The sequence below is a fragment of the Mesoplodon mirus genome (genome assembly GCF_964341445.2).
Source record: "Mesoplodon mirus genome assembly, chromosome: 17".
NCBI classification, from domain to species: Eukaryota; Metazoa; Chordata; class Mammalia; order Artiodactyla; family Ziphiidae; genus Mesoplodon; species Mesoplodon mirus.
This window is the reverse complement of record NC_138993.1, coordinates 23024548-23048602: the sequence shown is the minus strand read 5'-3', so window position 1 is coordinate 23048602 and position 24055 is coordinate 23024548. Positions and strand designations below refer to the sequence as shown.

Below are 24055 nucleotides of genomic sequence, written 5' to 3'. Positions count from 1 at the left end.
TCCTACTTGGAAATGGACAGAAAAGTCACCTCTTGGAAACAGTATGGGCAGAGGATGGAACTGGGCTAAGATGGATTCAGGCAGTGCTGGACCCTGTAGTCCTTTCTATCAAAGCCATGAAATCAAAAGGTCTTCTTTAATACCTGACCTATGACCTTCTTTAATATCTTACTCACATGTTTATAAAACCATTGAACTCTTTTCAAAGGGGTCATGATGTGACACACCTCACAGCCCAGTGCACCTGAGGAGAAAAATGCCATTCCTTTTCTAAGTAGCTTTTAGTTTGCCCTTTAAGGCAAGAAGACAAAGGAGGTATGTATTCCCTCCTCTGTGTTCCCACAGTGCTCTGAACCTGTCTCTATACCAGCACTTGTAACTTCATATCCTAATTAGTTGTTTATGCCTATGTCCCTAATAAACAACATGCTTAGAATGATCATGGAAACTGGCCACTTTTGCATCCCTGCAGGGAGCAAGCATAGTACCTAGAATATGCCAGATGCTCAGTATACATATAAAATTATAATGTATTTATAAATTTAAAATATATTTAAATCATCATATAAATTACATATATAAAATTTTATATACACACACACGCACGCACACGCACGCACACACACACACAGTATGTTTTTCAAATAAATTCAGGCACAGAAGGAAGGGAAGAAAGTAAAAAGGAAAATAAGAAAGGGAAAGAAGGAAGTAATAACGGAACAAAAAGACAAAATTCAGTTCCAGGGTCCAGTCTCAAAGGTTGGAGGTTTGAAAGCTAAAGAACACAAAAGGGAAAACTGCTGTTGGAAACTAGAACACAGACAAGTATCAAAGACAACTTTTTAAAAATGTTAGAATTTTCCAGATAAGCTCTTGGTGTGCTTCACAAGTCATTCTCCAAGATCTAAGATTCCACACCTCCCTGGTAACCAATGTAGGGTCATAAGCAGGTTACAGCGATGTTCTCCTTTTGTGAGACTTCTTCCCAGCTGCTCTTTGGAGAAGCTGAAATCTATAAATAACAGCATCGCCTGATCCATTAAGTGCTGCATTAGTGTAACAAAGGCATATACCTATAGTGCTAAAGAAGTGAAATCAGGGGAAGAAAGGAACAGTTTCAATTTGGCATGCACCACAGAGGATAAAAAGCAGGTCTGGCCATTTCTCAAACACAAAATGCCATTAAGGGTCTGTGATTACATCCTCCATTTTTCTACTTTGTCTAGTAGCCAATTTTAAACTACAGATCGTCATCATTCCAGCTTAGGGAGGAAATGGTTACTGAATGGATGATAAAGTTTTACCCATGACATATCTGTCTTCGAAGAACTCAGTGTTGAAAGAGAAAAAGAGAGAATGAATATGAGAGAAACAGAAGGCCTCCCTCTGTAATGATGCAATCAAACAAAATAACCAACTTTGCCAAAGAGATAACTCAACCAGCATGGCAGGATAGCAGATAAAGCCAATTATCTTTTCATATAAAGAAAAATACTATTCGGCATTACATACGTAAGTGTAGAGAAATGACAGAGGTAAAATTATTTTGTTTTCAGGAACTCTTTGCTTTTAAAAAAAAATTACATTTTATATTTCTAAATTGAAGAAAATAATAAAAGAGAAAGCTTGAGACCATAGGAGTAAAGTACTTCTCTTTCCATTAAAAACAGAAAAGAAAAGAAAATAGGACTGGAAGCTACTATGATAAAAATATGTAATTTCAAAGTCTTTGTAGAGACACCTTCCATACTTAGTATATTTCAGATTTTCTGAGAAGGGCAATATTATACTTGAAGACTGTTTATGAAACATGACATGGGTCAACTAATTCCCCTCATTGATGGATACCTATCAATCAGGACAAACACACCCAAGCTCATAGAACATCAAGATTCCAACCTGAGAGTTCATCACTTCTAACTTCTCCCAGATACAAAAGTCCCCAAAATGTTTCTGACAGGCAACTGTTTCAAAATAGCCTTAACAGTTCGAAATGTCTCCCTGCAGCAAAAAGCCCTTATCTAGAAAACAAGATAGCTGAGCTCCATCTTTCAATCCTACTTCTACAGTCATGTGTAGGCCTTGGGACTCCTTGAGCCCCTGAAGAGGGACACTGAGGCATAACTGCCAAATAAGTAAGTCACAGACAAGTTTATTAAAATAAATAAGGACGTATCAGAGAATTCTTGCTTCCACTCAAACGACGAGTTTTTTCCTGCTGGCACCCTCTCTGTTCTCTTCCCTTCCCATTCAAAAAGTTCTACAGAATAGACAACGTAAACAGAAAGCTGGAACTACAAAAAAGCTACACTTGAAATGGTAAAACTACAGGCTGCCGATAGAGAGCAGCAGAGAGACCAGAGGAAGAGTCCTTTTGAGAAAGGGGGTAACGCCTCCGAAACAGACCTCAGGTGGATTTCTGGCTTCAAAGACACAGCCATCAGGAGAGGTAACCTCTATAAACCATGGATGGCGCCACAAATCAAAGAAGATTTTTCAATTAATGCATAGTGTATTAAGGCATATCATTCACATACTGGTCTTTTCAGCCACACTTATGTACAGAAAGTGATTTCTGTGAACATTATTATCTTCTTATGTAAGGGAAAGCAGAGTATATTTAACTCTATAATTTGTGCTGTTTTGCATTCTTTTTTTTTTTTTTCATTACACACTCATTTTACACCTTGACCCAACCACGGAAAACATATTAAGCTACCACGTGGAACATTTTAATTGTAGTGGGTGAAAAACTGACCCTTAAATGGCTGCAAACTCTAGTAACTGAGTTATCTGTTTTCCAAAAAGCCCTGATTATAGCTCTTTAATCTATGGAAATCCACCTGCAATAAAACCTGGATCAGACCCTGACTGGCCTGAGCTGGTTGCTCATCCTGTTTAATGTTTCTCACCGAGAACATATTAGTTACTCTTTAAACTAATGTGCTCTTAATGATGCCATTGCAACACGATGAATAAAGCATTAGCCCCGCAGCAGTTGATCGCCCCCTGAGCAGGACACCTCACCTCTAGTGTGTTACTGGGGGCTGGAGACCTTGTTTTTTCTTCTCGAAATGAGCACACACAGCCCTTGCCGATGCTCTGTAACCAGTGGGCAGGATAGTGGGGGTCCTGGGTTCCCTGGGATGGTTGGTCCTTTTTCCTCTTCAGGGAGTCAGAGATGGTGACATGGTGTTGGGCTAGTTGGGGGAGGGTTACTAGGGCACGAGTAATGCATATGCAGTGAGATATCCAGTTGGAAAATTCTAGGCTGGCAGGGAGCAGCCTGAGGAAATGGGGCAAACTTTAGTTGATATTGGCTGTGTTTGGCAAGAGTCAAAAAGAGGGGGTGGGATAAATGCTGATGGGAAGGTTCCAGCACTGAAGACAAGGTTGAAGGTCACTGTAAAACACTGCTGCTATAACCGTAACTCCTTCCCTTCCTTCCCTCCCCCCTCCCCTCCCCCCCACCTCTCTCTCCTCCCACAGAAAGGTGTAAATGTGCTGCTCCACCCCACCTCCTCCCATGAACACTCATACTCCCTGACACTCAGTGCTATCTGCCCCTTAAGCATGTCTTAATAGAAGCCCTTCCTCTGTACAAGGGGATGGCATTTGGAGGACTAAGCTCCTCAAATGGAATCTCTCTCTCTGCTCCTATCTTCCACATTAAAAATCCATCCAGCCCTGGGAAAGTCACCTACTTTTCTAACTACGGCTGTGTTACCAACAAGGCACTAAAGGCACCGAGGTCTACGATAATGTTGGAGAACTGAAAATGGTTTGTGTCAAGCTGCAGTGAAATGCACATGATCAAAAGCAAATAGTTAATTAATGAAATACCTATGCATTTTGTATTATGACAGCTTCTCTAATTAGCAAAGTTAATATCCATATAGACATCGTTTGAGCTAGAAATCATTTGTAAGTGGGGCTGTGTCGCACTGGAAAAAGCCTCTGAGCCCGCACGGTTATGGAGGAGTCAGAGCTGGCTGTAAATGAAATGAGCAACTTGTAGGAAAATAATTTCAAAAGCAGAATTATAAAAACCCTGCCCGGGACTTCCCTGGTGGTCCAGCGGTTAAGAATCCACGCTTCCACTGCAGCGGGTGCAGGTTCGATCCCTGGTTGGGGAAGTAAGATCCCACATGCTGCTCAGCACGGCCAAAAAAAAAAAAAAAAAAAAAAAATCTTGTCCAAAAGTCCTATAGACAAAATTATATTGAATGTCACATGTGAGTGCATTTCGTATGTTTGATACGATGTGGGGTGAGGCCTCCAGAAGAAAGTTGCTGGTGCCTGGAGACTGAGAAGTTTTAAGTGGCTGTTTTGAGGTGCCATCTGGCCCCTTCCTGCCTATTGCGTGTGAGACAAACAAAGATCCGTCTCCCCTCCAACTCGCCAAACTCAAGTTCAAGATCCAGTGCCATCCCCAGTTATTTATTCACAGATTACTTACATATTACCGGTGGTGATGGCGGGGGGCAAGCAAAAACTGACCCTAAAGAAGACAGGTCTGAGAGAAAAACATCTGGTGCTGAAAGTAATTTCATGTGAGCTGAGAGTAATCATATTTATTTATGGTTTTATTATGTATAAAAAAAAGAACTTATGCTGAATGTGCTTTGTGGAAATTACAGTATATTGCTATTGCTACCATGGTTTATTATTTTCACAACTAGATGGCTTAAACCCAACCTAAAAAATATTTTAACAGAATTCCCGCTAGCATTATCACGTTTTCCCCTTTCTAGTCTTAATGAAAAAGATCATCTGCTATTCAAGAACTCTGACGTTCTTGTTCTTGTCCATTTCTAAATTTTATGGCTTATTATGAGACAGTGTTTACTGTAAAATGATGACTAAGAAAATAAGCAGCAACTAGTGGTGGTTAAGCAGTGCAGGGTATGAGGTGATGGCACTTGAGAACCACGTGGCTGCCAGCTACAAATATTCACCAGGCCCTGGCCCATTAATGCAATCACGATAATGATTTTATTACTTGCACGATGAAGCAGACGTGTGTTCATGAGCTTATCCAGCACGTCAATCTGACACAATCTCTACAACACAAAGAGTTTTATTAATTATTAATAAGCTAAAAATAGGGTAGATAAAACCGTGAGATACATAATCAACATGAAAACTAAGTGTAGCATCATTTCCAGGCTTCCCACAGAAAAATCTCCTAATACTAAACCCTTACTTTAATAGGAGACACCATCTTCATTCAAACACGCTCCCCAAACACTTGCTACCCTTCCTATTTACCAGATAACTCAACTGCCCTTTTTCTGAGTAGTGAGATTTGCATGGAAATGCAGTGACGCAGTTCCTTTCGATCTGAGAATAAACATCCATGTACGTCAGGTAGATGGAAACTAATCTTATAAGGACATTTTTATTTTAAAGGCATTTTTTACTAATACTAATGCTTGGAATGAGTTAAAAAAAAAAAAAAAAGCTGAAGTCTATAAAGTGAAAGGAGAGTCATTCCCTCAGCCCTCCCCCAGAGGCACCCAGTGGGAAAACAGCTTACTATGTAACAGTCCCACATCTTTGATTTCATGAAAACTCACAACAACCTATGTGACAGATGTTATTAGCACTTTTTTGCAAAAGAAGAAAAGCTAAGTTTCAGAAAATTAAGACCGGCCCATTTACCCCAGGTCACAATGCTAAGGACTGGCAGAGCCCAGGGTTTAGTTTGTCTTAGCCTGGACCTCTATCGTTATAGATTTGGGGAACTTTTCTCCAACAAAGAGCCCGACTAGGAGGTCCCTCTTGGTTTGACTGGAGGAGTCTGGGGTAAAGGGTTAGTTCGTCCCCCAGGGATGCATTCACTCAGTAGATCTTTATTACATGCTTACTGTATGTGGGTCACTGTGCTTGAGATTAGGAATATAGTGGTGAGCAAGACACAGACCCTGTCTCCAAAAAGTCTGCAAAGTAAGAAGTGCTAGCAGATGAACAAATACAACAAAACAGAAACAAAGTCACAGATGTAGAGAACAAATTAGTGGTTAGCAGTGGGGAGAGGGAAGGGGATTAAGAGTACAAACTACTAGGTATAAAATAAATAAGATACAGTACCAGTACAGGGAATAGAGCCAATATTTTATAATTACTTTATATGGAGTATAACATACAAAAATATTGACTATGTTGTACACCTGAAACTACCATAATAAGTCCACTATAGTTCAACTGAAAAAAAAATTAGCAAACTTGAGCTTGCTGCAGTGTGGCAAACTAGATACTCTTCAGAGCCTGCCTATTATAAGAAAACAACAACAACTGGATTCTGGATATAACTACTTATTAATGGATTGTTAGTCTTGAAGGAAGGAAGGAAAAATCTCTAAGATTCTTTGCTTCCCCGCCTACCATTCTCCTCCTTCCCCCACTGCCCAAAAAAGAGAAAGACAAGTAGGCTGAAATCAGGAGTTGCTGGAGCAGTAGGCAAACATGAAGCCAGAGATGCTTGGAGGGAAAAATGCCAGCATTGGCACCCTGTCAGGAGACAGCCTGTCGTGGTGAAGTGGAGCCAGGGTCTGAGTATCCCTTGGTCATCAGGACCTGGAAGCCTTGTTGTGTCTTTGCACGGCCCTCACCCCACCCCCATTCAGCCATCCTGACCCTTCTACTTCAGTTGTAAAAGTAGACAGGGGAAAGAATCTGAGCACATCAGCAGAAACTGGTGGAAAACATCTGAAGACCCAGGCTTTATGGAGGAGCACATTTTTCTTAGAATATTCATTGTGCGTCTAGAGAAACAGAGGTGGGGAACATATGCATAAAATGTCTACCTAGGGATGATCGACAGTCTGAGGGTTTTAATGGGTTAGGTTTTATCAGACAACCTCACAGATGCTTTAGCCCCATGTCGGGCTTAATTTTGTCCAAATACATATAATGAGGGTCAATCTGTGGTCTAAGCTGAGAGCTTGGTGTAAGTATCATCGCCATCGAGGCTTGCCTAGAACCGCTATCCCTGTGTAGACAACTTCTATTGGAATCTCCAGTTTACCAACACTCCCACCACATTTCTGCCACCTAACGAACTACGATAGTGAGAGATAAAGAGGGCGAGATGGAAAGGCTGGTCAGGGCCGTATGAGTGGGATGGCTGGGAGGTAGAGTCAGGTGACTAGTCCTCTTTTCCTTTTCCTCACCCGCTTTGCGCTAGCACCCCTTCCCATCCTACCTCTCTTACTTCACAAGCTATCGCATTCCGGTGGCAGCTGGCAGCCAGGCTGGCCCGGAGTTCAAGCCTGCTTTCTGCCTTCCACCATGAAGGAGAGCTACAGGAAGTAGGAAATGGGGGTACCTCGGGGCCAGGTAAAGCTGGGAGCTGAGTGAACCAGAAATCCCAACTTCTAATTCCTCTCCCAGGGGACTGGCGACTGGAGGGGCTGGAAGCACAAGGGTCTGTGTTACTGTGTGATGTACACTTGAGTCCAGCTCCCACTGCGTGCTTATCAGGATCAGCACCATTGTGGCAGTCACTTTTTTGTTCCCAGTGAAGATAGCCTTAAACCCTGAGAGCTGGTCTGGGGACCCCCTTTGTGCCTCTCCTGTAAAAACATGCACAGCAGTTTGCCAGCACAATTTGTACATCACAAGAGAGCTCTCATCACAAGTTCACCCCGGGCCAGTTCCCTGAGCTTCTCCACTGTATGCCTTCACTCCGCATCTCACGAGTTATGTGAGGGGCTAACGCATAATGCCTCTTGGAGGAACTGAAAGAAACGAAGCATTACTGGCAACACGGTGAGACTTTTTGATGGTTAAAATCCAGATCCCTTTAGATAGGTTCCCATAGAGGAATTCTTTGGATTACAAACCAGCAGCAAAACCTCCACCAATGACAATTCTGTGAGCGCATCTTCACACCAACTACCCCGCCCCCCGAAAAGGCCACATTCTGGTCTCCCTGGTTTTTTTCCATCAGTAGTTTGGCTTGATTCACTGTTGGTTCACACGACACCAGAATAATAAGCTAGGTGGTTGGAGGCTGTGAGGGGCAGGGTTTGGCAGTAGCATCACTGTTTTGGTCTGTAAACTCCTGTGGTCCAGGAGATCAAACGTGGGAGAAGCGTGTAGTATTATCACCTTGATGACTTAATCCATTAAACGAAATTCAGAACAATGGCCAACAGCGGCAGGGATCTTTTGGCTGTGTTATCTGCCGTTGGATCACACACTCGGGAACCAGGGAGACGACTAGGCCATTTGACGCAGGGCAGCAAACTAAAGAGAAGATGTGAGTTAATACTGAAAAGTGATGCAGGATAAAGTACAGGTTATATTCTTCCAATCAGAGTTGCACTGAGCTCAAATTGTTCCTGAATTTGCAAACTTCTTGCTGAGTTAAATTGCAAAAATAAGTTCATATGAGGAGAAAAGGTGATTTCTGAAATATATTAAGTGTAATACAATGGTTGTAAATTTACATATGAAATCCAGAAAAGAGTTTTTCCTCCATGCCACGTGATCACAGTTTTGTTATGTACAGTTACACAGTCTTATTTTATATTCTCCACTAGTTTCCTTTTTTGCTTCTTTTTTAAAAAAAATTTAATTTACTTTTTTAATAGTTTTTTAATATATTTTCTTATTACTTTTCATTCTTTCTTTTTTCTTTTTGGCCATGGCATGCAGCTTGCAGGATCTTAGTTCCCCAACCAGGGAGTGACCCCAGACCCACTCAGTGAAAGCGCCGAGTCCAAACCACTGGACCACCAGGGAATTCCCTGCCATTAGTTTTCTAGTACGTGCATATTCTTGACCCAAATCAATGAAAGCACATGAAGTATAAGCAATAGGGGCCCCACATGGAGATTAAACAAGACACTGAACTGCAGAGTATTGCTTGTCTTGTCCACTGCAGCAAACAACATGCCCAGTATTAAGAAGTGGTACATGACTCAGGTCTTGCTAATGTGGGTGGAGGGGCGTTAGAACCAGAACAGAGAAGAAGCTAAGCCAACAGCCTACTCTTCGGTTTCCTCCATTTTCCAAAAAGCAAAACAACCAAACAACCGGCCAGCTATTAGTTAATACCACATTTAAAGATTACTGAGAGGCAGAACTTTAGAGCAGTAACATGATGCTGAGGTTAACAGAATATGGTCTGCCCTGTCCATTTACCTACATTATACTGAAACTAAATCCGGAAACCGCAGCATATTTGGTCAGAAGGTCTTTCCAGTTATATTCATCATTCCTACCTCCCCCAACCCCCGCTTTTTGTTCTTCAGAGAACACCTTCATAGAGAGGGGTGTTATAAAATTCTGATCAGAATTGGCAGTGGGAAAAGAGCTGGGGAAATAATGGAGACTCCAGTACTTAATGGACACGTTTATAAACCCTATGAATTTTTAACAAAGGAACAATATCCACAATTAGATGTGAAATGAGCCTTTCTTTCTGGGCGTGCTTATATTAAGTAGATTGTGAGTGTATTTTACTTTATATTTAGTGAACGATACCAAGTGCAAAAAAAATCACGATTTAACAGAAAATGAAAGCAAATTGTTGAGTGTTCCCACATCTTTTTTCTTCTTCTAGATTTTCAGAAGTGTGGTGGTTTTCAAATTGTATTTCATTTTATTTAAATGCCACATATATGCCAGAGAACTCAGCGGTACAGAGAGTCATCTTCCAACACTCCTGATCTAAAGCTGTCTTTTTGCATTATATGGGTAAGTTTTTGTTTGTTTTCAACTATAAAAAAAAATTTTCCAAACGTAAAACTTTGGGGAGAAAGACAGTAAGCTTTCCCATTTGCAAACAAAGCCATCTCAAATAAATATTGAAAAAATTGAATAGTGTAGAAGAAAATAGTGAGGAGATGGCTATTTAATTTGCATTTTGAGACCAAAGCTTAACTCTTATCTTCATATGGCTTGAATTTCTAGCATCACAGAAGCATACACAGCTTCCCTTTGCCCTTGGATGGCCTCCAAGGTCCTTCAGGTTCTGCCTTCTGGTCACCTCTGCCGCCTCATTTCCTACAGCCCCCCTTCTCCTGGGGATCCCAGGACACGGGCCTTGTTACTGTTCCCTGAGTCTGCCAAGCAGGATCCTCTCAGTGACTCGGCACCCGTGGTTCCTCCAGATGCCTGGACATCTGCCCTTTTCTAGCCCCTTAGTCTCTTCTCTACTGAAACATCACCCTCTGCAGAGAGGCCGTCCCTGACCTACCCAAAATAGTAACTTCAGTTTCCTTCTGTTCTTCCACCAGCTGTATTTTTCTCCATAGGATTTCTCAGTATTTGAGGTTATATTACATAACTATTTCTTTGACAAGCTGGTGTTCCATAAGGGCGAGCTGACTTTTAAAAATTGTTTATGTTTTTCCTGCTAAATCACCATCAACCAAAACAGCGTCTGGTACACAGTAGACATGCGTTCTCCCTTCCCCCCGCACAAATGCACTGAATAAGTAGAATGAGTGTGTATGTCTGTGTACGTGTGTGTGTACATATATATACATATGTATACGTACGGCATTCATTTTTGTTTTTTTTTAATCGTTTTTATTTCCTGATGCTTTAACCTCTGGGCCCTTCCTGACACTGGAGGGGCTGCCTCTCCCAGGGCTGGTCAATTCCTAAAGACAGCAAACAACTGGAGCATAATCTGCAAATGCGAGCTAGCCAATCCAGAGCTCATACCCTCAACAGACTCCACTATCCCCCTGCCCTAATCACCCCAGGGCTAGGCACCGGACAACTAAAGACAGCCCTTGTACCTCAGAGCCCGATGAAATGATTCAAACTAGCCAATCCCACACGTGCTCACCCTGCTTCAGCCGTTCCTTCTCTCAGTAACTATCATGAAGCCTCTTGCCCACTTTCTTCCCTTGCTCCTTCCACATCCTGACCGACCCTGGTGGCTCCCCCTGTGCCCACCCACCTCCCGGGGTGGCACGCATACTCTCTCCTCTTAGGAAATGTGAGTGACACACTATCTTTTCAATGGCAGCCTTCCCCTGATCTCTCGGCTTCACCATACCTGAATAATACTAAAATCTACATTTTAAAATGCACACATACAAATTTGTTGAGTGACTCATACAAGTGAAGTCCACTGCATCTTCAAGGAACATGATATATATAATCATCACCAGGAGTTATGGTGTCCTTGGACTCACCATAAATAAAATAACTGTACCATTTTAAAGATATGTGGGTAATTTGGCCCTCATCTTGGCTCTGAGATTAATTTATGGATTGACTGTTTTTGTGGTTATTATTGCTGGTGTCTATTCGACCTCCAAAGCTCTTTTTTGGATCTAGGGACCATCAATGCAAGGGAGCAGCCCTGCCAGGTTCTTTCTGCCACAGACACAAATAGTTAACACTGGATACCAAATGCCAATAAACTGCCAAAACACATACAAACTTATTCTCTTTAAATATAAGGAAATAATTAGTCCTGCCCATACTTTCCTAAATTACACTAAGCTCTAAAAGTAACGAGGACACGTTTCTACAGCTGAAGCACTCTGAGGTTTTCCAACACATGAGCACAAAGTTGTTTTCTTTTCATTCCAAGAAAATATAGTTCATGCTGTTCCAGGGCCCAGTGCTCAGATGTCTCCATGTTCTCTGCTGGAACACACCTCGGGCAGGGCTAAGCCTGGGCCTGCAGGCATGGCAGCCGTGGAAACTGATCCTGGGAAACTGACCTTTGATTCACCCTCCCAGTAAGCGCTGAGGAATCTGCCGGGTGTTACCCGCCTTACCCACCTGCTAAGGAGGAGAGCCCAAGGCTGGAGTCTTCAGCACAGTAGGGACGGGCCAGAAAGATAGAAAGACGTCCGCAGGAATGGCCAGGGGAGCTTCTGGAATGAACTGAAGGGAACCTCAACCCCGGCAGTTGCTGCCTTTGGCAGGAGAGCCCTCTCTGGGATTTGACAGCCTGGGAAGCTTGACTCTCTAAGGGGGAGACAGCCACGGAGCCTCACACCCCATGCAGCTGTCTGCGTGCAAATTCACACCTCCTGCACTTGCATTACACAGCAATTTCCAACTGTGGTCCGCCTGCAGACAACTGCATACTCCCAAACAGAAATGCTACCTGACCTTAATTAAGGTATTAATCATCATAACAGAGTAATCTGCAGAAAACTTCAGAAGGGTCATAAAACCCTGCTCATGTGCTTTGAAAACATGTTTGTCAAATAAACGCGAGGATTAAGAATTTACATCGGAGGAGTCCGGAGCGCCCTCTCTGGTCCACTGGCTTTCCTTTCCCACTGGTGGCGCACTCAGCCCCCTACCCGTCCTCAGGGACGGCTTCTCCCCTGTGATCCCTGCTCTTCCCTCTCTTGTCTGTGCATCCTTCCTTCCAGCTTCACATCCTGGCGCCCCTCCTCTGAGAAACCTTACAAGATCAACTCTTAACAACGGCTTGCTCCCTCCAGCTCCAGAGTTCCTCCAGGGTGATATGTTCCTCCGGTATTATATCCAGGGATTTAATGTGACTCATGAAACCATCATTTTAAATTTTGAATAGTTATGTTTACTTTAAGCTAGGAGAAATGGATGTTTTTGTGGATTTAAAAAAGCCAAATATCGGCAGCTTCATATAGTCCAACTTAATGTGTATCAGGAAAAAAATGTATTAGAAGAAAACCATGTGATTTTGCAGATATTATTACTTAGGAAGAAGCTTAAATAGATACTTTTTGAGTCGTATATAAACAAAAAATTAAATAAATGCTCTGATGATCCAGACATGGCAAACATTGTTAAGCTGGTATCCACCATCAAACTGAGGAACAAATGCATTTTGACAACCAGTGTTCCATATGCCCCTCTGGCCATTTAACATGCCCGATTTTTGTGGGTGTATATGGTTATTTTCTTTGTGTGTGTGTTTGTGTTTTCTCTCCAACTAGTTTCCCGGGCATGTAAAGGCAGAGAGCAATTTGAATGATCAACCTCTTAGCACAGTACCTTCTACACAGCAGACCAACCTATGAGCAGGATTTGCCTGGTCACTTATGAGGATGCTATCTCACCAGGAAACACCATTTGTTTTCCCTCCTATTATTCTAAAGCTAGAAACTGATGGGCCGTGCTGTTCTGGCCAGGAAGCCTGAGACCTGGAACAATGTACAACTCAGGACTCTTAGTAGCACTGCTTGTTAGAAACTGCCAAGAAGTGTTAAGAGGCAGTGTGGTCTGCTGGACAGAACACAGTTGACCACCTGGACTCTCTGTTTAGCGGCACAATATGCACGGTCCCCTCTGCTTCCCAGTCCCAACACACAGGGCCACAAGCAGCTGGGAGAGGACAGATTACGGGAAGCCACCTCCTCCTGTGACATTCTCCTGGTCCCTGACCTCTCTGCCCAGCTACTGAGCACTGCAACCAGCATCAGTTTCAGTTAAATACTGTCCTTTAAAAAATGAAGCCTGCATTTGCAGCAACATGGATGGACCTAGGGATTGTCATACTGAGTAAGTCAGGCAGAGGAAGACAAATATCATATGATATCGTTTATATGTGGGTACAAATGAACTTATTTACAAAACAGAAATAGAGTCATAGATGTAGAAAACAAACTTATGGTTACCAAGGGGGAAAGTGGGGGAGGGATTGGGAGACTGGGATTGACATATACACACTACTATATATAAAGCAGATAACTAATAAGGATCTACTGTATAGCACAGGGAACTCTACTGAGTACTCTGTCATGGCCTATACGGGAAAAGAATCTTAAAAAGAGTAGATATATGTATATGAATAACTGATTCACTTTGCTGTAGACTTGAAACTAACACAACATTGTAAATCAACTATACTCCAATAAAAATTTTTTAAAAAATGATGCCTGGGTGTTCTGAAATGTGTGGGGAGAATTATGACTCACATACTTTAAAACATGAACTAATGTCACTCGTACATTATTCATTTCATTTCTCTTTTAAACACATATGATTTATATATTTCATTTCTCTTTTAAACACATATAAAATATTATGCGCAGTTGGTATTTTGAAGGCTCTTGTAACTTAGCTTTTATATTAAATCCAGTGTTTAAGAAAAAAAAAATTCTGCCTACTAACCCGTCTTTACAACCATGCACAGCACAGAATGATGTGTCTCTATAGTACCTAGGAGGTCAGTCACTAGATGTCACAATCAGTAATATTAAAGAAAAAAAGTTATTGTAGAAATGTGTTGTAAGGAGACAGAAGAGATGTTATGTTCTTCTGGGGTGCCAGGGAAGTACCACAGACAAGAAAAATATAGGCTGAGTCATGAAGGATAAAAAATACTTCAATAGGGAGAGAGAGAGGGAAAGTAAGCAGGCGGCTCAGGAAGGGAAAGGTAAACGCTGATGTGTGAAATCAGAGTGGGAGAGGCCACTGAAAGGACAAAGCTGCCTCTCTCTTCACTACTGTACACTGAAGTGAAGTCATTCAGATTACATTGGTCTCTGTATCCATATAATGACAGGGGTAGTTTTTATTCTCTAAGATGTTGCTTTGAGGAAAATGTCAAGGGATTTGAATGCATGCTTCCTAAGTAAAACATTTTCCTACATAAAAATGCTAGCTTATCAACTAGAAAACTAAAGTGAGGTGTTTTTTTTTTATATAAAAGATAGACTGAAAAGATTAGGAAAGTCTTGACAATATAAACATGCATTTACTCCCCAACTCATGAAATACTGAAACTAGGGTTTTACTGCTCAAAAGCATAAAAGAGATCATTTTAGTAGAAAGAAAATAATGCACATTTTTTTTTTTTTTTTTTTTTTTTTGGCGGTACGCAGGCCTCTCACTGTTGTGGCCTCTCCCGTTGCGGAGCACAGGCTCTGGATGTGCAGGCTCAGCGGCCATGGCTCACGGTCCCAGCCGCTCCGCAGCATGTGGGATCTTCCCGGACCGGGGCACGAACCCATGTCCCCTGCATTGGCAGGTGGACTCTCAACCACTGCGCCACCAGGGAAGCCCAATAATGCACATTTTTTTATAGCATAGAGAGTAATCTCAGAATTCATTAACCAAGGGACTGAAAAAATACACACAATATTATAGATTTTAAGAGAGTTTTAAATAAAGTCATGGAGAGCAGATTACCAATGGTTTAATTAAACTAGGTTAAGAGTGGCAGGAGTCTGTTCTTAAACTTTGAGGCCAGGAAAGAACTATATAATAGCCTTAATATTGACTAGCTGCAAAAAAAGTCAATAACAACATGAAGATGACTGGACTCTTAGAAGAAAGTTACTATACCAGCCTGGATTCCATAATAGTGAGGATAGAGAACATTAATTCTAATCAGATCCACACCATTGACTTAGGAAAAACATTTTAAAACACCAGCAAAAAGATAAGTATAATATGAACACAGAGATGTCAGCTCTAATTTAAAAGAGATTCTGAAAAATAAGATTTTGATCACATAACTATATAGTCATAATCCTAGTGAAAGAAAAGGGGATGCCATTATAGAATTCACCATGTCTTTACAAGAACTCTGATGAATTCTGATTCTACAAGGATGAGAAATAAATGGAAGCAATGACACAAAGTAGAGACAATCATAAAAGTGTCAGAAGATTCCTTAGGAGAACACTGGAGAGGCCTAAATCCAGAAGGACTGGGATTGAACATTTTGAAAAACAACCAAAGGTAGTACACAGAATATGTTTCAAAATATCTGAAGAGGAGGTACAAGGAAAAATCGAAATATTTTGGGGGAAGGTCATTAACAATAAACAACAAAGATCACAGAATTGTTCAGTTCCCCTTTTGTGAGTTTCCTTCTGCGAGCAAAATAATCCACACATGCAAGCAAAATAATTCATAAATTGGGAAGTTATAATAAACAATGCAAGCACGGAATGACAGCCTGAGGTGGTGGTGGGAGAGGGGAGAGGAAAGGCATTAGGTGAGCCTCAGATATTCTCAATATAATCCTGCAATCCCACTCCTGGGCTTATACCCAGAGAAAAACATGGCCCAAAATGATGCATGCACCCCAATGTTTATTGCAGCGCTGTTTACAATAGCTAAGACATGGAAGCAACCTAAATGTCCATTGACAGATGAATGCATAAAGAAGATGTGATACACACACACACACACACACACACACACACACACACACTGGAATATTACTCAGCCATTAAAAAGAATGAAATAATGCCATTTGCAGCAACATGGATTGACCTAGAGATTGTCATACTGAGTGAAGTACATCAGACAGAGAAAGAGAAATATCGTATGATATCACTTATATAAGGAATCTAAAAATATATATATATATATATATATGTATATAATACAAGAGAACTTATTTACAAAGCAGAAATAGACTCATAGACTTAGAGAGTGAACTTATGGTTACCAGGGGGGAAGGGTCAGGGGGAGGGATAGTTAGGGTGTTTGGGATTAACATGTACACACTGCTATATTTAAAATGGATAACAGTCAAGGACCTACTATATAGTACTGGGAAGTCTGCTCAGTATTCTGTAACAACTTAACTGGGAAAAGAATTTGAAAAAGAATAGATACAAGTATATGTATAACTGAATCACTTTGTTGTACACTTGAAACTAACACAACACTGTTAATCAACTATGCTCCAATATAAAATAAAAAGTTAAAAAAAAAAAAGAAGCAAGTGTGAGACTCAATACTGGGAAGACAGTGGCCAAGATGGCAGAGTAGGAAGACCTGAGCTCACCTCTTCTCACCAGCACACCAAAATTACAACTAGTTACAGAGCAACAATTGATGAGAAAGACCAGAAGAGACCTTCTACAACTGAAGATATAAGGGAGGAACCACAAGGCAGGTAGGGGGAGCAGAGATGCAGCAAAGGCAAGACCCATATCCCACAAACTGGAGGATAATTACAACTGCAGAGGTTCTCCCCAGCAGGTCCGAGTCCCACATTCTGTTCCCCAGCCCAGGGGGTCTACACCAGGAGGATAAGCCCCCAGAATGTTTGGCTTTGAAAGGCTAGCAGGGCTTACTTTTGGGAGAGCCAGAGGTCTGTGGGAAATAGACACTCCGGTCAGACCCACCTGTTGATCTTGGAGAGCCTCCCAGAGAGGCAAAAGGCAACTGGAACTCATCCTGTGGATACAGACACTGGTGGCAACCATTTCTGGGAGCTTGTTCCACCATGAGGACCCTGATGCTGGCAAGTACCATTTTGGAATCCTCCCTCTACCATTTTAGCCTCAGGATCCAGCCCTGCCCCCACCCAATAGCCTGTAGGCACCAATACTAGGATGCCTCAGGCCACGCAGCAGCTGGGAAGGGACACAGCTCCGTCCATCAGCAGACAGGCTGCCTAAAGATCCCCTGAGCCCACAGCTACCCCAGGACCTGGCCTTATCTACCAGAGCGCTCAGGACCTGGTGCTACCTACCCAGGCACTAGCCCCAGGAACACCAGCAACCTGCAGTCAAAGATCCCGAGACCCAGCTCCACTCACCAGTGGGCCAGAAATAGCCCAGGGACCAGCCTCAGTTCCTAGTGGGCAGGCGCCAGCCCCAGGAACCCCTACGCCCCAGCCCCGCCCACCAGCAGGCCAACGTCAGTTCTGAGACACCTTGGACCCCTCATCCAGCCACCCCAAGACCCAATCCCCCTCACTAACAGATCAACACCAACTATGGGACACGCAGACGCTGCAGCCAGCTGTGTCAGAAACTGATCCCACCCACCAGCAGGCTGATACTAGATCTGGGACCCTTGGTCCCAGAACTACCCACCCTAGAACCTAGCTCTGCCTACCAGTGGGCTAGCAGCCTCCACACAAGGCAGGGCCTGGCAACCAACAGGGCTGGGAAGCCAGCCTGCCAGACTGCCCATGGTAGTCAGCCCACCACAAGAGAAGGACCCATGAAGCCCACTTCAGGGGCACCCCTAAAGCCTATAGACAGCTCTGGTGACCAGCAGGAAGTACACTGCCAGGATGCCTAGGACATCTCCTACCAAAGGCCACTTCTCCAAGGTTGGGAGATATAACTAACCTTACAAACACATAGAAATAAAACCAGTAAATCAGGTAAAATGAGGTGACAGAGGAATATGTTCCAAACGAGAGAACAAGAGAAAACCCCAGAAGAACTGAGTGAAGATGAGCAATCTACCCAATAAAGAGCTCAAGGTAATGATCGTAAAGATGTTCAAAGAACTCGGGAGAAGGTGGGACAGACAGAGTCAGACGTTAGAAGCTTTTAACAAAGAGTGAAAAAATATAAAGAAGAACCAAACAGAAATGAAGAATATAATAACTGAAATAAAAAGTACACTAGAAGGAATCAACAGGAGATTAGAAGACACAGAGGAATGGATCAGCAAGCCGGAAGACAGAGTAGTGGAGATCACTGACTCTCAACAGAAAAAAGAATAAAAATAAAGCAGGGCAGTTGAAGAGGCCTTTGGGGTAACATCAAGTGTACTAACATTCATATTATAGGGGTCCCAGAAGGAGAAGAGAAAGAAAAAGGGGCAGAGAACATATTTGGAGACATAATATCTGAAAACTTCCCTAACCTAGGAAAGGAAACAGACATCCAGGTCCAGGAAGCACAGAGTCCCAGACACTATCAACCCAAAGAGGACCAGATGAAGACATGTAATTAAAACGGCAAAAGTTAAAGATAAGGAGATAATATTAAAAGCATCAAAAGAAGAGCAACAAGTTACATACAAGGGAACACCCATAAGGCTGTCAGCTGATTCTTCAGTGGAAATTCTGCAGGCCAGAAGGGACTGGCACCATATATTTAAAGCAATGAAAGGGGAAAACCTACAACCAAACATACTCTACCTGGCAAGGCTTTCATTCAGATGTGATGGAGAGATCAGAAGTTTAACAGATAACAACATCTTGTAATGGCCTATAATGGAGGGGAGTGAAAATGCAGGATTGTTAAAATGCATTTGAATTTATGAAATCAGCAGCTCAATCCTGAAACCAATGTAATATGATACTAGGTTAAACGCTACCCACTTTACTCTCTTGAAAATCTGAGTTTGTAGCAAGTTTATCAGGATGAGGTCATTTGACTTTGAGAACTTAGTGCAACTCTGAAACTACCCATAATGACTACTGGAATCCCAAGGAGTTGGTGTCAGTTTTAAAATGACAACTTACTAGGTGTGTGACTAGGGGAAAAAGACAAAGGGTGAGAGTAATCTTCATATATTAGGAGAAAAGCAGACATATATGATGGACTAGGTTAGTTAAGTAATACACACCCCCCCCCAAAAAAAATGGAATTAGGACCAGTGGGAGGGGATACAGCAAACCAGTTTCAGGTTCATTCACTCTTTTTCCTACTCACTCAGTGAATATTTAGTTAACTCCTACTGTCTGTAGCAGCATTTTAAGTTCTAGGCAAACAAAAACTCACTCCAAAGAGGGCTGGCCCAGATAGGTAGGTCAGTATATAGGTATGCACATAGATAAAGGGGTACATTCATTAAAACACAGGTTAATATAAAGAACAGAGAGGAAGACTCAATCAACTCTGCCAGTGGAAGTGATTTTAGATTTTCTTGAAGGACGAATGAAGGTGAAAACTGGAATAAGAAGTGTTTCAGGCATTGACAACATTATGAGCAAAGATGCTTAGCTGAAAAGTGCATGGTGTGGTATAGAAATGAGTGTTTTTAATCGCCTGGAGTTTGTGGGGCAAATGGTGAAATGGTAGGGAATGATGCTGAAAACATAGGCACGGGCCAAGCTAGGGACTTTGATCTCCACAGGCAATGAAGACCAAACAGTGTTTTAAAGTGGGAGTGATAGGATCAAATTTGTAATTTAGAAACCTTCTCAGAGTAAACTGAGGGTCAGCCCACAGGGAGAGAAGCTTGGGGGAGGGGAATTCTAAAGTAATTCCTGGAGCCCAGGCAAAATGGGGCAGTGGCAGTGGAGATGGAGAGAGGGAATAGACTGAGAGAAACTTTTGGAGACAGAGAGATAGGACTGGAGGAGCAGTCAGAAAACACAGATGATGGTACAAGAAGGTTTAGTTCAAAAGGAGGACAATGTGAGTTCTCCACAGAGCAGTCAAATGCTTCCACTGCTGAACTTATATAGTATACAAAGCCATGTTTGTCCCTAGGCAGACACGTGCTTCTCTCAGTAGCCACAGAACTAGCCTCTGTGCCTGGCACACCATGGTTCTCAGCCTTTGACGGACACCAGAGTCACCTGAGGAGGTTTTTACAAATGCCTATGCTGGTTTCCACCCTCAGATTTTTAAACAAACCCTCAGTAGATCTGATGTGAGGTCCAGGCATTTTAAAAAACAGCTCCAAAAGAGATTCTGATGTGCACCAAAATTTGACAGCCACGGGAGCACTGAGTGGATAAATAACAGATTCATTAATTAAAAGAAGAAAGGGAGGGAGAGAAGGCTTCCTTCAGTTTTTGAAAGCAGCAGCTGGTTGACCTTCTATACTCAACAGTATAGTGTCGGCTGGCAAGTCTACAAGATGCCCTTTCAGATCTTCCAATTTCAAGGGTTCATGAACGTGCTGTTACAGAATCCCTGGCTTTGACCCTTGCAGAGAGAGCACCGGCTAAGTGGTTGTTGGCCTGACTTGCAGAATCTTTTCTTATATCTCTTCCACGATTAATGACCATCCTCTCTTATGGCAACCTGTTCTTTAACTTCATAACATTTTGTGTATTTGTTAATACATATTTTTCTCCATTTGTTTCCCTCTCAATGCCTGTCTCTTCTACTATACTGAAGTTCCATACAGGCAGGCATTCTGTTTCTTTTGCTCACGATTGTGTGTCCAGCACCTACCTAGCAAAACACAGGTGCTCAGTGAATAAATGAGCAATGAGCCAGACTTTTCTCATGAAATGTTTAGGCCACACTGCAACACTTTCAATATGCCTACAGATCTGTCAGGAGGGTATTATAGACAGAGGAAACAGTTTCAGAAGTATTAAAATCACAAACAGCTGCAGACAAGATATTTTTAGATTTTCTACCATGAGAAAACACTTTAGTTCCAAAAACTTTGATGTTCTATAGGATACCTCCTTAAACAAAATAAGTCAAATTTTAAAATACGGAATAAATAAAAGGGTGAAATAGGGACAGGTGTTTAACCTAGGAAATATAATTTAAGCCCTGGTCCTGTTCCTTATCTAGATCTAAAAAGTCATACCCTCAAAGTCTGATGAATCTGGGGCTTTCATATCATTTATGTGTTAATTACCTGGTCTAACAATTAGGTACAGAACAATGGGAAAAATCCTGAAGTTCATACTAGCAGAGCAATTAAAGAAGTAGAAACAGGCTAACTTCAAGAGCCAGAAACGTAAAAAATCTCTATACTAATTTTGATCAATGTGCTCCTATATGTTTGAACAGTAGTAACTGCCGACAATATTACTATGATATTTAACTAGCTCATGACTTTTTTTTTTTTTTTTTTTTGCGGTACGCGGGCCTCTCACTGTTGTGGCCTCTCCCGCTGTGGAGCACAGGCTCCAGACGTGCAGGCTCAGTGGCCATGGCTCACGGGCCCAGCTGCTCCGCGGCATGTGGGATCTTCCCGGACTGGGGCACGAACCTGTGTCCCCTGCATCGGCAGGCGGACTCCCAACCACTGTGCCACCAGGGAAGCCCCTCGTGACTTTTTTAAACATTTTACTACCTTGAGAGGTAATCTGATTTTTTTTTTTACATAAAAAAATTATCAAAACCAGAATTCTACTTTTCCTAAAATTTGCCAGGCACCAACTATATGCTACCACTTTCACGTTTAAATTCTCATCCGATTCTCACAACCACTGTATAGATCAGGAATTAAAAAATCAGAGTTACCTTAGATGTATGCCTAAAACTGGAATACTATAAGAAGTGTTAACTACAATTAAAAAATTCATTGAAGAATCATGTTAATCCAGGTGAAAATGTATATTATATTTATAAAAGCATATTTTTATTAAAATGGAAAATTTAAACTTCAATCATTGGAATGATAGAATACTATGTTCTAATTAATGATATAATTTCATTTACTAAGGGGAAAATAATATTGTTTCAACTGATGTTATCAAAAGGACATTAAGACCAGTGATAGGATTATATTGACAGCATGTGGCCTTTGATATGATACACTGAGAAGTGTGTATCGCCTCTGTGGTATCTTTGCCAAAATTGTATAACCTCAATTTAGTTGTAAGAGAATATCAGACAAACCCAAATCAAGACATCTAAGCAGTACTCTTCAAAAATGTCACAACTGACAGAGTAATGGCATGGTTTGGGAGCAGAGATGATGCTTGGGAGGAGAATGACACACCTCATCATGAAACAATGGCTGCAGAACTTCCAGGCCATACAGCCTCATACCAAACCCTCTAGCCAAAGCCATGTGGCTGACAGGGTCTTGGTGCTTCGGATGGGTATCAGGCCTGAGCCTCTGAGGTGGGAGAGCTGAGTTAAGGACACTGGTCTACCAGAGACCTCCCGACCCCACGTAATATCAAATGGCAAAAGCTCTCCCAGAGATCTCCATCTCAATGCTAACATTCAGCTCCACTCAACGACCAGCAAACTACAGTGATGGACACTCTATGCCAAACAACTAGCAAGACAAGAACACAACCCCACCCATTAGAAGACAGACTGCCTAAATTCATAATAAGTTAACAGATGCCCCAAAACACACCACCGGACGAAGTCCTGCCCACCAGAAAGACAAGATCCAGCCTCATCCACCAGAACATAGACACCAGTCCCCTCCACCAGGAAGCCTACAAAACCCACTGAACCAACCTTACCCACTGGGGGCAGACACCAAAAACAATGGGAACTACGAACCTGCAGCATGAAAAAGGAGATCACAAACACAGTAAGTTAAGCAAAATGAGAAGACAGAGAAATACACAGCAGATGAAGGAGCAAGGTAAAAACACATCAGACTAAACAAATGAAGAGGAAATAGGCAGTCTACCTGAAAAAGAATTCAAAGTCATGATAGTAAAGATGATCAAAAATCTTGGAAATAGAATGGACAAAATACAAGAAAAGTTTAACAAGGACCTAGAAGAAGTAAAGAGCAAACAAACAATGATGAACAGCAAAATAAATGAAATGAAAAATTCTCTAGAAGGAATCAACAGCAGAATAGCTGAGGCAGAAAAATGGATACGTGACATGGAAGATAAAATAGTGGAAATAACTACCGCAGGGCAGAATAAAGAAAAAAGAAAGAAAAGAATTGAGGACAGTCTCAGCGACCTCTGGGACAACATTAAACACACCAACATTCGAACTATAGGGGTCCCAGAAGAAGAAAAGAAGAAGAAAGGGACTGAGAAAATATTTGAAAAGATTATAGTTGAAAACTTCCCTAATATGGGAAAGGAAATAGTCAATCAAGTCCAGAAAGTGCAGAGAGTCCCATACAGGGTAAATCAAAGGAGAAACATGCCAAGACACATATTAATCAAACTATCAAAAATAAAATACAAATAAAAAATATTAAAAGGAGCAAGGGAAAAACAACAAATAACATACAAAGGAAGCCCCACAAGGTTAACAGCTGATCTTTCAGCAGAAACTCTGCAAGCCAGAAGGGACTGGAAGGACATATTTAAAGGGATGAAAGGGAAAAACCTACAACCAAGATTACTCTACCCAGCAACATTCTCATTCAGAATTGATGGCGAAATTAAAACCTTTACAGCCAAGCAAAAGCTAAGAGCATTCAGCACCACCAAACCAGCTTTACAACAAATGCTAAAGGAACTTCTCTACGCAGGAAGCACAAGGGAAGGAAAAGACCCACAAAAACAAACCCAAAACAATTAGGAAGATGGTAATAGGAATATACATATCGATAACTACTTTAAATGTAAATGGATTAAATGCTCCAAGCAAAATACATAGACTGGCTGAATGGATACAAAAACAAGCCCCATATATATGCTTCTATAAGAAACCCACTTCAGAACTAGAGACACATACAGACTGAAAGTGAGGGGATGGAAAAAGATATTCCATGCAAATGAAAATCA

General features: G+C 41.8%; 1 protein-coding gene across 7 annotated transcripts in view; it reads right to left on the bottom strand.

The window, feature by feature from the left end:
* Window positions 1–24055, bottom strand: part of ENOX1 (ecto-NOX disulfide-thiol exchanger 1) — a 323624-nt gene that overhangs the window by 247280 nt on the left and 52289 nt on the right. Inside the window, exon 1 of one of the 7 annotated variants that reach the window (XM_082602439.1) lies at window positions 18830–18897. The exons of 5 other annotated variants lie outside the window; for them this stretch is intronic. In XM_082602439.1, coding sequence (XP_082458565.1) covers window positions 18830–18845 — 16 coding nt within the window. In that variant the 5' untranslated portion in view covers window positions 18846–18897. Of the gene's footprint in view, window positions 1–8115; window positions 8230–18829; window positions 18898–24055 lie in introns of those variants that run through there. One more of the 7 variants, XM_082602442.1, reaches the window with a different exon arrangement.